Source organism: Dufourea novaeangliae, unplaced genomic scaffold (genome assembly GCF_001272555.1).
Source record: "Dufourea novaeangliae isolate 0120121106 unplaced genomic scaffold, ASM127255v1 scaffold172, whole genome shotgun sequence".
Lineage (NCBI taxonomy): Eukaryota > Metazoa > Arthropoda > Insecta > Hymenoptera > Halictidae > Dufourea > Dufourea novaeangliae.
The window spans coordinates 3,488,941-3,505,279 of NW_015374058.1; the positions used below are offsets into that span (position 1 = coordinate 3,488,941).

General features: G+C 40.5%; 1 protein-coding gene across 1 annotated transcript in view; it reads right to left on the reverse strand.

The window, feature by feature from the left end:
* Positions 1–16,111, reverse strand: part of LOC107190035 — an 80,733-nt gene extending 64,622 nt beyond the window's left edge. Inside the window, exon 1 of the mRNA XM_015578751.1 lies at positions 15,410–16,111. Coding sequence (XP_015434237.1) covers positions 15,410–15,719 — 310 coding nt within the window. The 5' untranslated portion in view covers positions 15,720–16,111. The remainder of the gene's footprint in view (positions 1–15,409) is intronic.
* Positions 16,112–16,339: the final 228 nt, after the last annotated feature.

Sequence of the window (16,339 nt, forward strand, 5' to 3'; positions counted from 1 at the left end):
TCCAGAGAGAAGAAAGCCCAATTCTTCCCACCTCTCTTTGTGCACCGTACTGAGATTCGGTCAGTGAGTTTCCGGGATGTCGAGCGACCAGGTGAGCGCCACGTCGTCCCAGGTGGTTGTCGTTACCGAAGACAGTTAATTTTAGTTCTGATACTAGCCCCGCTTTTGACCAGAGGTTGGACAAGGGCTCAAATATGAAACACAGTCAGATGCTTCAAAACAGCCTTTGATGTCGTTAAATTGGAAGAATAAAACCAGAAAAACAAAAGGCTTTGTTTTTGTTAAATTGTAATAACCCATTGTAAATTGAACTGACAAAGGTAATTACAACATTTTAAAATTCCATCTTTGTGTTTTACTCTCTTTCAGGATGTTATACGCTCCTGTGAGCACGAATCAAAGTGTATTTTCTACAAAAGCATAACTATTCTTCAAAGATTTACTTCATTCTATTCAATTTGACTTTCTATCAGACAGAATAACCCAAGTATGTTTATACAAAAGCATAACTATTCTTCAAAGATTTACTTCATTCTATTCAATTTGACTTTCTATCAGACTATTATGCGTTCCCATGAACTGGAATCGGAGTATTTTACAAAAGAATAATGATTCTTCGAAGTTTTATTTCATACCCTTTCAATTTCACAAACAATACGATTCGAATAGGAATTATGTGACACTTCGCCTGTAGAATAAACGATTCGTGTAAACATTAAGTTACGATTCCCGGTGACTCGAACGATCCATCCTCGTGTTCGCACTTTCATCGAAGTCCATAAAGACCGAGGCAATCGAAACATTTTAACGAAACACCATCGACACCGTAAACACGGGGCGAAATAAATCCCCGTTGACGTATACGACTGACAAACGGTCCGCAAGTGAATAATCGCCAGAAATTTATGGATTCTTCGTACGCGCGCGCCAACGATACGAGTAGTAAGTTGGCTGTTTCTGAAACCTGTTTCCAACGGGGGGGGATTTATTTTCCCTCGTTCGCGCGACATTCGAATACGCCTTCCTAGTAATTGCAACACGCTCCGTCCGTCGATTGTGTCGATTTTCACGAGGCATGACGTAAACGATGACTCCTCCGCGTGTGAAAAGCCGACAGTGTGTCGTCGGAGGATGACTAACATCATCAACCGAGCATTAATAGACAGAATCAGCCGTGACAGGCATTCAACAAGCGACTATTGTGCACTAGCGCGTGCGCGACAATAGGCTCTCGGAGAAGCGTCTTCTCTTCTATCGAGTGAATAAATGAAATGGAAACACGTGGAAAATAAAATTTCAAACATTTCGTAACAGAACACCTAGAGTAAAGTAGCCGAATATGAGACCCATTTTTTTTAAGCACGCATAATATTCGATTAAAAATACTTTTACTGAAATACGATACACGTTTTAAATGTAAGATGTGCACACTTTACATATTACAAATTATAACAAAACAGATAGAGTTCTATCATGACAGAATAAAAATGAAAAGTATGCAAAAACTGGTCACCCAATATGAGACCCAGGTTTCATCTTGTCAAAACTTATGCATTCTGTCTTTTTTTCACACATTGGGCATATAAAATTAATCGCGACTGCACCGTAATCTTCATAGGATTTTGACTGAAATAATGTTTATTAGGTACCCTTATGTCTCCACTGTAAGCACCCACAAAGCTCGTTTCGATCAATTTGTTAGTTCAGCAGTTATAATTATTGAATAAAAGTAGTCGTTAAATTTTACGTTCACATATCACTAAAAACTACAATATATCCAATTTTCAATAAAATCCGAAATGTTATTCCAAAAAATGTCTGACTTCGCGTGGAATGACCCTATTACTTTATACACGAGACTTTCTCGTGTATTTTATGCAAAGGTTCCTTTGTTCGAGATCGAGACTTCGGGACGGAAGACAGCGACTTTGTGACACCTGTCCGAAACAGCTTGCCACCACGCGGATGCAGCGAGGGTCGCGCCTGAAGGTAAATAAGTACGAGACGAGTTGTTTCGGGTACGAGAGGCCGGTGATCGATATCGACCACCGATGAAAATAGCAACCGGCGAAGATATTCACCCTGCGGATCGTTCGACGCCCCCGCAAATATCTCGGAGCTAGAGTCACCCGAAAACCAGTCCTAAATAAATTCCCTGGCTCATGAATTTCACGGCGTGCGCGCCTAACTCTTGGAATCCGTTTGAAATATTAACTTCGGCCGAGTCGTTTGATTTGTGATCTTGGGGCTTCGATAACAATGGTGAATCAAGATCGAATGAAAATCGTAGGTACATACGTATACTAAGCCTCTACAGAGAGAATTCCACGAATTATAAAATCTTCTCCCGAGCTTCTGTACAAACATTATTGAGCTGTGAGTGGGAAGCAGTGAACCGAGATAATACCTTTAATTATTCTTGAAGGATCCATTATAAGTAGTAAGTGATTTTGGAAGATCGAAGTTGAATAGAAAGTTATTAGATTAGTAAATGGATTTCCATGATAATGAAGAAATTACAGTCTGTAAATGTTGTTAATGCTTCTGTATTTATTGTGTTTTAGTCAGTTGTGTCTGACATAGCTACATGAAATGATAGCATAGTAATTAGAGCTGTTTATAAAAGTAGATAATCGTTCTGTTAAAATAACGTTCTCCCTTTGATGTTTGTAATTTAGGTAGCTACTTGTGATAATCGAAATTGAAAATTCTTCACCACTCTATTGAGTATTTCAGTAAATGTTATTTCAATGCATTTTCCCCCGAATTAATAACATCAGCGTAAAGTTAATTCGAACTGGAAAAAAGAACATCCACTAATTCGTAAAGTATGGTAACTATTTCGCTAGCGAAATTAAACTAAAATTGTATCTCCATTCTTACAATACGCGAGAAAGTACATATTATCTATGTGCTGCAGAAAGTAATGGTACACTATAATAGATTAAAAAACAAACAGAACAAACCGCAACTGACGACCAGAGATCAACGCATCGAATATGATCGCAAGATTGATGATCTCACCCGTCTATAAACGTGTCTCTTCTATTGATGCCACAATAGAAGCTGTATATGTTTATTGTTCCGCGTACGAATTTATGCTCGCCTCGAGAACCAGCCTTGACATTCCACAGTAAAGACGTGGCCACACGGTGTAGCAGAACCACGAAGATTAATCGGTTCCATGCAAGACTGAACAAACTTTCGAGTCGCTTCAAGACGCATTTTTCATCAGAATTGAGGCCCTCCCGCGTCTAGCCACCCTTCCGAATTGCATGAATGAAACCATTAACCCCTGGGAACGGTCTTCAGCGTCTTGGAACACGAAGTTAACCTTCTATGAGTCAGCCATTCCCCAAGTTGACGCGGATTCTAGCACAATCCAACAAAACGTGAAATATTCAACCGGTATTACTTGAATCTACAAGAAACTACACAAATCCTATACTGAAATCTTAATTCATAAGATTTCAAAGGGGTTAAGTTAAGAAACTGTAAGAATGTTCGACTGGAATATTTCACATAAAAGTATTTCTCTAACTAAAAATTCAGAAAGTCTTCAAGACGAAGATGTAAATTCTCGAATAAAAATACAAATATCTTCAATTTTCCATGAAATAACATCAACACGAAGTAATACATTCTTTAATAAATTGCAGCTTGCAGAACTATATAATACAAAGAAGAGTCGACACTACTGTCACCCGTAACTTTTTTCTCCGAAGTTTAAAAGAAGAAGCTATCGGTGCTTCGAGTTGATTTAACGAAATCATAAACCATCGCGCTTCCGATCAGTCAACCGCTACCTAGGATTCTTTTCACGAGGAATTCCCGCCCCGGGGTTGCAGAGAGTTTCGCGATCTAGCTCGTTTTTTTTTTTCGATCGGCCACAGCAGCTCTACCAGACTAAACAAAGCCCGGGGCGGAGTAAAAAAGCCACGACCCCGCGGGATCCACGAAACGGGGGAGACGTTTTTCCTCTATGTGCCGGAGGAATGGCCGCCTTTTCCGGGCATACAAGCCCGCGAAATTAACCGATGAATCTTCTATGAGCCGGGTTTCTTCGCCTCGGGTTTTCGTAGCTACTCGTGAAGCCATCATTCACGGAGAACCGGAAGTGAGGAAGACGGAGGACCGTCCTCCATTACGGATACACAACACACGGAGATCGCGACAGGCAGATATTTCTGTATAGAGAAAGAAGGAAGATCGAGGAAACGTTAAAATGTAAAATGCATTTCTTCTTTCATATACAGGGTGGGCCGGAAATCGTAGTACAACCGGGCAGGGGGTGATTCTACGTTAAAAAAGAAGATATTTTGGTATAACATTTTCTCATCCAATGCACGAATCCATAATGTAGAAACGATGAACTAGAAACCGAAGGTGTAAAATGCTATTCTATTCCAAAAACCACCGCTCGCAAATTGACTTCACAGGGTCTTCGTATTCATGATCTATAAACAGTCACATCAAGAGACTCTTCAAACGCAGCAAGAAATATGGTTTCAGTAAAGATGCTTCATCGTCGCTAGTTGAATCATCACGGCCGATTAACGCGTTACCTAACAATGAACGATTGCGCGAGCGTTTTAATTAGTCTCCAATCGCGAGGCACGAGTCACGAGAGGCGATCCACCGGACGAATGTGTTACAAAACCGCGAAACAATGCAACCCGTCAGGTATTACGATATATCGAGAAGAACAACGAAATTAGAGTATGCATACGGTTTCCATGGAATTTCTCCTGTTCATTGTTCGGAGGTTACGCCTGGCTTTGACTAACTCTTCCTCTGAACTAAATTGGCTATTCGTGAGGCTGGTTCACTAGTTTCGCTCCACGGAAAGTCACATTTTCGTAAGTAATTCCGGGAATTTTTGCCAGTGCCGAGATTCGTTAATTACCTTGCTGACGAGGCAAAGTAATTACGCGTTCACGGATTCATATGCCGGCAGGGGCGAATCAAGTTTCTCCCGTCCCATTTGCCTTATCTTTTCTCCAGGGAAATTATGCTTGGTTCGAGTAAAGAAAGTTTTAGGCTCTTTCATTTCGGGACAAGTGCCTCTTGATGCTCCGTTTAGTGCTTCTGCCCGGTGCAGAGCACTGCTCCTCCGGATCTTTGAATGCAACTGCGTTACACAATGGACACCTTGTTTATTAGATTTCATCGTTTCTATGCTACAGTACACGCAGCGTGCACGTTGGAAAAGTAAAGAAATAGTACTGGAATATTTTGTGGTTTGACAGAAGAACTTATAAAACCGAAAACTTTTATTTACAGTACGTTGGATTCTGGGCCCTTTCATTGCACCAAGAAACAAATTATTGTGTTCCTGTTAATACTTTTCTAATAAAACAATTATTAAAATCCTGCAGTTGGTCTGGTAGCAAAATCCTTAAATTGAAATAAAATACGTGACTGAAATACTTTCCAACATTAATTAGCTAATGAACTGCATTTAAGAATCATTATGAACACACATGACAGTAGAATTTCAACTAAATTGGCCCAGTTAATCGCCTAATTTCTTCACAAACAACTTAATCAGCAGAAGCGAAAGGAAGTGACACCCTGCTCCCCCTTTTCGATTAAACCATCCTCCAATTACACCAGGCTGTATGATATTAAAAATCTCTCATTTCAAACAACACCGACCTCCGATAGGCCTATTAAAATATTTTCCCATGTGTCCTCGCGAGTGCCTGACGTCAGAGGCGATTACAGAACGGTGGCGCTTCTTGCACCGCTACGAGCAGCGACAATAAAATCCCGGTAGGTATAGGTATCAAGTTCAAAGCCGCACGATGGAAGATAGAGGGAGGTTTTAGGATCAATTCGGTAGATTTACGACGTCGGTTGCAGCCACTAAATAGCCCGCCCGAAATATTAGTCCCTTTACGGTACCCTTGCAAGGGATCACCCATATTCTCTGCACGCAGCCTTTATGCTATAATTTCGATAACCTAGTTTCTACATAAGGGGTCTGAAAAAAAGTGCGCGCAGTCTTAGAAGCCTATAAAATCTTTCACATAAATTCATCTTATGGAAATAGCATGCAATTTTCTCCTGAATTATGCAAGACGGTTTTCTTCAAAGTTTCTTCTGCTTTGAATGTTTTGCAGTATTAGTACCGTAACATAAACCTACATTGATATAACTCGGCAAGAAGCTGTGCACAATGACAATCATAAATCGAAAAATCACGATGAAAACTGATGAAAATCCAAAATCTGTAGCAGCTAACATCCTCAACCAAGAAAATCCTCTTAAATCCGTAACAAGAGACACTCTTATACAACAGCACGTCTATCAATTCAAAGACACTTCAAAAGCACCTAAGAATCTCTTTCACATTTATTCTACCATTCCTATAACCTACGACAACGTCTACGTATCTAGCATACCCAAGAAACTTTACTTATCATAAAGTTCATCAAAACGTAGATCAATCATCTACCAAAACATTTAGTGCCAGCCCACACTAACAACTTCCTGAATTTCCAGCATCCAAGATCCCGATGTCTATGCACCAAGAAAACCATACATCGAGGCGACAAATAGGAGGTCCATCAAGCTTTGATATAAACCTCGTTTAACTCGATCGGTCGGTGAGCAATGATACGTATCCAACAAACGACGGCTGATCGTATTAACGACTCGGGCGTTTGGTCTCGAGGACCCTAAGAAGCATCGCAGACGTCGAATTACACCCGGGCCCCTCCCTGGCCATTGGCGACCCTCGACTCGCAAGTTGCTACGGCGCTATATCCAAGCTGGGAGCAACAGCGTTAGGCCGGTAACCGACAAGCTGGCCGGCTCTCTACTCAATGAATGATTTCCGCGCGCTGTTGCCACATTACATCTGCATTCTGCACCCATTACATACGCCGCGTTCTACTGGCCCGTCGTGTTTTATCGTTTCCTCCGGCACATTATTAAACATTGCGCAATTATGCCTTTACCGCTGACCTAACAGCCGGGCCATGTCGCCGCGACAGACCTACGTCATCGTTTGTTCCCGACGACGACTCTGGTGAACGTCGTCTCGTGTTCGTTCGGCTGGGTTGTACGCGCTAGTTTGAGCAGAATTGAAGATAATGGAAAATAGAGAGTAGACATAGGGTGTGTGTACCAATTACGGAGGCTCTGCATTAAAATCATCATTTGAAAGAAATACATTTATGAATAATCATAAACAACATTTTTGTAATTAAATTAAGTTATTAACAAATAAGATTCAACGTAAAAAACAACAATTTTAACATGTCATAATGGTTTAAGTATTTATTAAAATATGTGTATTACGCTTTTGGTGATTTCATAGATGTTCTTAATCTTAAGAAATGCATACTGAACTATTTCATATAAATTAATTATAAACAGCATCTTAACCGTATAAAATGCATATTATGTCCTAAAAAGGTTTAATGTATTTAAAAGAAATCAATTCAGCACCTACAAACTGTTAAATTTTTATTTTTAAGTAAATTCCGTAACACCGCCGTGATTTTCAGTCTTGTCCGTAATACGAAGCCCTCAAGTCTTCCCCATAACCTCACTTTCGTTAAACCGAAAGTGAAGCGCGTGTAGGTCGTTGTATATAAGTAAGTAGGACCTAATCTGTAACAACATGAGTCATGCTCCAAGTAAAAAACGTTTCCTCCATAATAAAAAGGAAAAAAAATTTCCCTACTTCACGAAAGCTAGGTTACAAGCGACATTCAAGACACAGTAATACGGGGCACCGAAACAGGGACAGACTCCGAAACTAGGGGCACCGAAATACATCTGCAGCTAAAGGGCTCCGTAATACAGACAAAAAAATCTGTTTATGTTTAATGAAATACATTAGAAAGATTTAATTTTTACTATTTAAAAATAATTCCTTTATAAAAAGGAATTGTTTAGCAGCTAATATTCATTTTCACAATATGAAATTTATATAGCAGTATTGTTTAATAAATACTTGATTACGTAAACGGGCTTAAAGCCTCCGTAATTGGTAGATATACCCTATCAAGTCGACATGCCCAGTCAGAAAGACATATCAAGAGACTGGACCTTATCTGACGAAGCCGCGTTGACTAAACAGATTCTTTCATTTCGTGTAATGTTAGAAGCTTCTTCGAGTGTGTGGGATCAGATGTGGGATCCAGTTTGTCCGTTGCTAGAGCTTAACGCCCAGTTGTGAATTTACTAACAAATTTTGGTGTGTGTTATCAAGTTGTTTACTGGAATCTGTTTTTATTGAGTGGCTCACGAAGTCCAATTACAGGTGTACAAGAAGGATCTGAATGGTCTTGGTCCTCAGTGAACATGAGTCTTGTGTAGTTTATAGTGATGTATATATTAGAATGGAAGTAGACGAAATAATCTACATTTCAATAAATTAACAATAACCGATGGATGATATAATGGAGTACAAACAACGAATTGACTCTTTTTACCTGGTTAACGAGATAACACATTTATCATACCGTATGTGCTGCCTATAGCAATTAACACTTCATTACGGTCATCTAGAAACCGGTGCAACGTATTTCATTATTTACACATTCATTCCGTTAAGTTCCATCGTATGTTTCCAATACGCTACAAATAGTACATTATGATTCATCAGCTGACGTTTATGCAAATTCGATAATTGAATTTCAAAAACGAAAATTGAATATTAATTTCCTGTTTCCATTAATATCGTTACATGCTGTGTACTGTGAAAGCATAGAATTTACAGTCTACTTATAAATCTTCATGTAATCAAACATTGCTTTCTATAATTATATACTGACTACATATAAGCCAAAGTAACTAACTGCAGTTTTTGAATTCTATCAAATTCCCTGCCAAAACACTCGATCGGTGCTTAACCCCTTGCCCAATGATTTTCTTGATGTCTGCAGTTTCCAGAACTACTTTATCGTCAATAGTTTCCCAGAAACATAAAGAATTCTTGTACTTATCGCAATTGTACATTTACTCTATAAATAGACTGCAGATTTTTATGCAAAATGATATTTTCTACAGCAATTCATACAGAGGAGAGCAAATCTAGGAATTACATTCTCTTCTTAAGTATCATATTGGACCCAGAATAATCTGATCAAATTTCTGTCTTTTACTGTATTTTATAGGCCCCTATAGGCTATAAATGCATAAAATCCGCAGTCTATCTATAAGTTAAATATTAATATCAACTATATAGATTTTCACTTTGATTCAAAGAAAACGAATAATATTTGTTTGTTGAATTCATTTCCATATCGTCATCACGAGTCTGCCTGTAAAATAAACTCCTTGACAATTTTTGTGAAGTTAATCACTCTGGCAAATGAACGGCACACAAAATGTAACCATTAGTCTATTTCAAGCAAGCCTCATGAACAGGGACCTTGCGTCGAAAATAACCCCGAAACTCAGAAATAATGATTCAAATTTTAAATGCATATTTTGTTTCCATGCTTAATTCACCGATGACCTGGTCCATTCACACCTACATGGTGTTCACGGTGAACCAATCGTATTAGCTTGTAGAACGACCCAATACACACGGCTCCGTTTCCGCGTACATCTGTTGCACAATTCGACCACCAAGTGCTAATGACGAATCGCGTGTTCGAGATGATTGATCGTCGGACAGCGTCGAATGATTGGACGGCAACGCCGCTAAGGCGCGGCAGCCACGACGTTCTCAAGAATGGGACGAACGAGGCTCCGGGAGATCTTTCCTCGCGGGAATTTGCGATCCTGCAGAAGAAAAAAAGGAAAATCGCGTTCCAGAAAGGCACTGGCCACGTGGATAAATAGAAGCGCCACGAACGAAACAGAATTCTTCCACGAAATACCCTCGTTCGGCACGATGACCGAAATATTCCAAGAGCTCGGTGATCTACGAGATTGCGAGCAATTGACTACCGAGCTTAATGAATGCGCGAACACGGATATTCGAATGGCTATTATTTCCTGTCCGACGGTGAGAATCGAGGAACTTTTATTGGGACTATCTGGTTTTGATACCATCTGGCGCAGCCATTATCGACACGATATTTGCTTGTCGATTGGATTGATTGATCTTTGGACGATTTTGTGAGCAATGCTTTTAACTGATACTAGAGATGAAGAATAGGAATACGATAACTCGTCATGTTTTGTGAAAGAATATTGTGGGGAGGATATAGAGATTGGACATTCAAAATAGAGCTTCGAGGATCCTGTATTTTTACTGTATAATTTGGGTATAAATAGGGGAAAATGTAGAATATAGTGGTCACGATCATCTACGAAGATGAATAAACATTTCGGTAGCTAATAATATGGGAGAGGAATTGTTCCATAAATCTTCCATAAATCTAGTCTTCGTGTTATTGTCATAGTAAATATTGCAAGAAACATAAATATTGAATTCGAAGTGTTTAGCATCAATTAACTTCCATCAGGGTGACATGGAACATATCTACTTAAAGGAGACATCATTATTCATGAAGAACTAGAATTTATCTGAAGTCGAATACAATTCTGATTCTAACTGAAGTAGACCCTTACAGCGCGATCTGAATAATTAACGTAGTAGATTTAACGAGTATGCATACGCATATACATTAATCATATGTCGAATAAATATTCAATTCAACAACAGCATACTCTCACTCAAAAGGTACATTAACTCACAGAAAAGGTGGCTTCAGAAGCTAAAACTCTGCAGATGGACGTACAATACAATATCTATAAATACAATATTGATTAATCTTATCCTTTTCATCCAATTCCATTCTATTTACTCCAACACCAAAATAACACCGTGAACTTTATATAGGGTGCCCTCCAAGTCACTTTATCAATTAAAAATCTAGTAACTATAATAATTAACAAAAAAAATGTATTACATTTTTATATGATAAAGTGACTTACGTAGAAAACCCTGAATCATTCATCAAAAAATCTATATATCCGACTGTTTCAAGAAAAATTTCGCTCAACTGCAGATCGACGACGCAATAAAAGTTAAACGCGACGCGAATCGCGAACAAGGATAAGGGGGTCGGTTACGCAAACCGCGCTGGAAGACAGTGTGTGTCCGAACAAAATTTTCGTGTCGCGGCGTACTATTAAAGTCCCGAGACCGTTCCGCATGTAAATTTGTCCCGCGACGTACCGCTCCGTTGCGTTCTCGTCCGCGAATGCACGTGCAGCAAAACCGCCTAGATTTACACGTTCCCGCGACTACGCACCCGCGGAACACACGTAGGACATACGTGCCTCGAGCACGATTCATCGCCCAGCCTGTTGGTTACTTTCGAAGTAACACGTGTTGCATGGCCAAACAGTCCATGGAAAGTATCCGCGCGCTACGGAGACAAGGAAGACGTCCCTACATACTAGAACTCTGAGTTTATAAGATATCCAAGCATGGAGCTAAGCACGGAAGGAAAAGAGTGGCTTTTGCCCTGCCCTACGAGAAAAAAAATTGAATTTCGCCATCCCCTCCCCCGCCTTTCCCAGAGTTATAAAATTTTTGCATAATATTTAATATTGCAGTATAATTTGAAATACCACCAAAGCCTCTATTAACAAAATGCATACATTTTCAATAATTTATGACCTTAAAAAGAAAATAAAGTGTGTCCGGCTACGTACAGCCTTTATCACTGTGGCAATCGATGTGTTAATATTTTTGCCCCCACCCCCCTGGCTGATAACCTGGCTACGTCCATGTACCCGAGTACCCAGGTACCTGTGAGATACCCGGGTAAACTAAAATTACCAGGTTACCCGGGTATCCATGAGATATTTGAATATATGAGACAGTCGAGAATTTTGATTTGAAAGTCGATCGCAGCCGCGTAGGCATATTGCACTACTTAGCACTCGCGTTACAGTGCAAAAACATGAGTTACTCGTTCTTATAATAGAGTCATTCCACGCGAAATCAAACACTTTTTGGAGCACCATTTGGGATTGTGCTCAAATTTGGATATGTTGTAGTCTTTAACGATGTATAAACTTATCTCGAAGGATTTTTGAAAATTTGGAAAATTATTGATTTTACAGCTGTTTGACTTTTAGGGTCAACCTTTTTTCGATAAATTATAACTATTGAACTAATACACTGATCAAACTGAGCTTTGTGGGTACTTACAGTGAAGACATAAGAGTAATAAAAATGATTTAACTTAAAAAAAATATTTTTTAACCATTTATTTTGCAGTTGTTTTAAACAAATGCCCTGTTTTCATACCGGGAAATTATTTAAATATTTAAAAAAAATGAGGATATAGCTCCATTTGTTCTCTTTATGGATACATCTACAAAAATATGGATACTTTAAAATTGACCGTATGAAAATTAATTGAAATGAACGCTGCGTCGAAGCCCATTGACTCGACCGGCCGAGCCGTACCGGCTAGTCTAATACCACGTATATGTTTATATATTTTTTTATAATTATTATCTTTATTATTGTAATACCATTTTCAGTTTATCTCAGTTCATTCCACTCATAACCGATATCGATAAAAAATGGTCGAAATACAATCGATATAAAAATATACCCAAATATCCAAATTGAAATTCTCGATTGTCTCATTAAATTCGGATATCTCATGTATACCCGGGTATCCGGGTAATTTTCGTTTACCCGGGTATTTCGGATACATACAAACGAGACACTCTCTAACGGGGAGGGGGGATTCTTTAAACACGGAAGTTTGAGAGCGCGAACAGTGAGCCATTTGTTCGGCCTGGACCCTTTTCCTCGAGGGTTTTCTGGAACAAGGACGGATTATACCCAGAAACCACTTCCGAGAAGACCGTTCCTCGCAGCTACGTTTAGCTGTACGTAATAACTCAGCCTCGAGCTAAATCTCCGTAGTCTGGAGTATTCTGGAATAGTTCAAGTATGATACTTGAAGTAAACATTGTGTTATGGTTCTCTGGGGGTAGGCGGAAGAAGAAATTTCATCGGATCAGGGTATTTACTCGATTTGATATAATGGTGTATCCTGGTTGTTTCAATCTATTGGTACTTGAGCGCACTCGTTTCTTTCACTTACAACGATAAAACGATGAACAATTTTGGGCCATACTCGAGAGTATAGAAAGTGTCCGACTTCGTTTCAGAATTCGATGGTTTGTCTATTTTAAAACTACCATTCTCCTCGTTTATTCGTCACATTTGTATCCGTTTGAATAGAATTATTTGAAATTTTCAAACGATTTGTTCCTAAGAAATGGAAAATACACCAAAAGTAGACATGAAATTTGAATACGTACGATACCAAAAACAATTATTTAAAAATATAACATCTATCGAAATATAATCTTCATTTTGGGTGATATAGACAGGAGGACAGCAGGGTTAAATTAACCTGGCTATTTAAATGCAGAAAGAAACTCTACTATTGCGAGTGCCACTTAAAATTTATAGATTTCCTACTAGGAAAAGGCCCCTTTGATGTGCTAAAGCTGGAAAACGTACAAATGAAGCGTTAAAACGAGTACATGAAAGAACATGTCCCTCCTACGATGATTCTTTCTGGATATTAGCCTGCTGGTGAACGCGTTAACGAAGGAGGAAACTGTCTCCTAAGGCTGTTGGGAAGCCACGAACTGATTCACCGACGAAAAGTAAGCCACGAGCGAGCGATCAAAGGCAACGAGGCCTAACGATCTATCAGAGGCTCAGGGCGTTTCACGGAAACAAAAAGCCGGCCACGACAATGGCACAGACTTTTCGTGGGAGCGCGATAACAAAGCTCCCATCACACGAACCATCCCGTTAAAAGGGAACAGAAAGGAAGAAAACCCCTGGTCCCTACCACCTCTCTGTTCCCTTCCGTTCCCCCTTCGCCTTTCTCTGTCACGCCTCCCTTTGTCCCTTCTTCGCACACGGACCGACGACCTCCCAAGATAGCGGCAGCACCGGAGGAAGTAAACGGAAGAGGACAAGAAAAAAAAAATATAGGGAGAAAAACCACGTGTAGGTAGTCGGTGCACTGTACTCGGGGGATTGTTTACAAGCTGTTTGGAAGAACTCTCTCTCCGTCTTCCAGTTCCTTGACTCGCAATCGAACCAACTCGATTCCATTTTCCTTCCTACGTTTTCTACAAGAAACTACACAAATCCTATACGGGTTAAGTTAAGAAACTGTACACATGTTCGACTGGAATATTTCACATAAAAGTATTTCTCTAACTAAAAATTCAGAAAGTCTTCAAGACGAAGATGTAAATTCTCGAATAAAAATACAAATATCTTCAATTTTCCATGAAATCACATCAATACGAAGCAATACATTCTTTAATAAATTGCAGCTTGCAGAACCACGTGTAGGTAGTCGGTGCACTGCACTCGGGGGATTGTTTACAAGCTGTTTGGAAGAACTCTCTCTCCGTCTTCGAGTTCCTTGACTCGCAATCGAACCAACTCGATTCCATTTTCCCTCCTACGTTTTCGCCTCCCTCCAGTACTACCGGAGTCTTCTCACCCCTGCCTCTTTTACTCTATCATTCTCATCCTGTTTCTGTCCCCTTTTTACCGGCTAAACAGCCCTCCTCTTCACCCGTGGACCACGGGTACGGGCCGTAGTACATACTACGCATCGAGCCTCGCGATTCACGCAGCCAAGCGGACTGTAATCGCGCGCAGCTGCTCCGACTCGGAAGAACGCTTGGCTACGATACGCTGATAATGGACGACAATTGGTATCGATTATGGTCATGGCTGTCGAAACTCTGGCGACGGGAGTCACCGGAATTGCTCGATTTGCATAATAAAGATAGAACGTACGAGTCGTGCTATTCGGTGGTGGAGAATAGGGTCTGTCGAATGATTTATAACGAGGGTTGACGATTCTGGTAGCTTAATAACGCTTTCCTAACTTTTTAATCAACCGAGGTAGACGTGTAGTGTATACGATTCATTTCGATCAGGATTAAATGTCAAATACACTCGAGAAGTTTAATATTACTTTAAATAAATTTTATACTATTCTAAACAATTACGATTATTTCAGTTACGAGTATTGAGTTGAACTTTTCCACGGTTTCCTGTACTCATAAAAGAAATTAATGGTAAAAATAGAACGCATATTTCTGGTATAGTAACATCCTCTTCTCTCTTTCTCCTTTAAACTTTACGTAGTTTATGGTACACGTTATATCGACCTACTTCTAATGTCAGTTTTACTGGATGAAAGAGTTCGTCCTACATATAAATAAATATGTAGATAACACCTGCCAAAATCACTCCCATACCCTTTCGGTAACACTAAAATTCAAGAAAGATCTCTACAACCTAAATCATCCTACAAACGATTCCATTAATCCCATTCAGGGTCAGGTGTATTACACCCTTGATCGCCCAATCGTTCGTAGTAAACGATTCCGTAAAAACAAAATTCCTTGAACTTACCGATGACGGTGTTAGCTGCGACTTCTTTAGCAGCAGCTGCAGCAGCGGCGGGTCCGTGGGCCAAAAAGTCACTGAGGGACAACGACGACGCGATGATCTGTCGCTTCTCCTCGAAATTCAAGTAATCCAAGCTGTTGCTTCTCTGCGGCCCCGCGACGATGGTCACGGTCTTGGTCGTGTGATGATGATGATGATGATGGTGCTGTTGCTGCAGATTGTTCTCCGTCGAGAGATTATTGCTTTTTTCGTTGTTGCCCTCGTTGGCGCCGGTGCTGGGCACCAGATAGACGCCGCTGACCCGAATGGACATCGTCGAGGTGCGATCCTTGAAACGGCCACGCTTCTTCCTCCTCCAGGGGCTGAGGATCGCGACTAGACCCGGCAAGGAAGCTACCGGGTGCTGGTCGGATGGAACATCCTGACGACTGCCCGGTCGAAAGGTCGGCTCGCGTCGCTTGTTACTTCCCGGCAGCTCCACGGCTCAGGGCTTGCTACTATCCGGCTCGCCGAGGAAATTTATAGGGTTCCCCTGAAGGCTACCAGGGAACTTGGCTATCGCATACGTGACCGTTCAGTTGGTTCTCCAACTTTCGGATTTCAATGGTACCGAGGAATACCTCCGTGGACCGAAAAACGTGGGCATCGACCGCGCCCTCTCAAAAGTTATTGTCTTCCAGCGGGTATTCGATTTCCCCGCGTGTAAAACGTAGATAGGTTCAAGTGTAAGATGGCAGGATATTGCATGGAGCGGATTCTCGTTATCACTTCGACGGATTATTTGCAGACATCAACGTAGAGAAGACCTTTGGACTCGCCGTTACTTTGGCACGTTCCGGCGATCGCCGATTTTCATGCTTCTCTTATGGCACTGCGTATATATGCGAAAGATCGGGGGATCCAATGGCTCGTATTTACAGCTGCGGATGACCG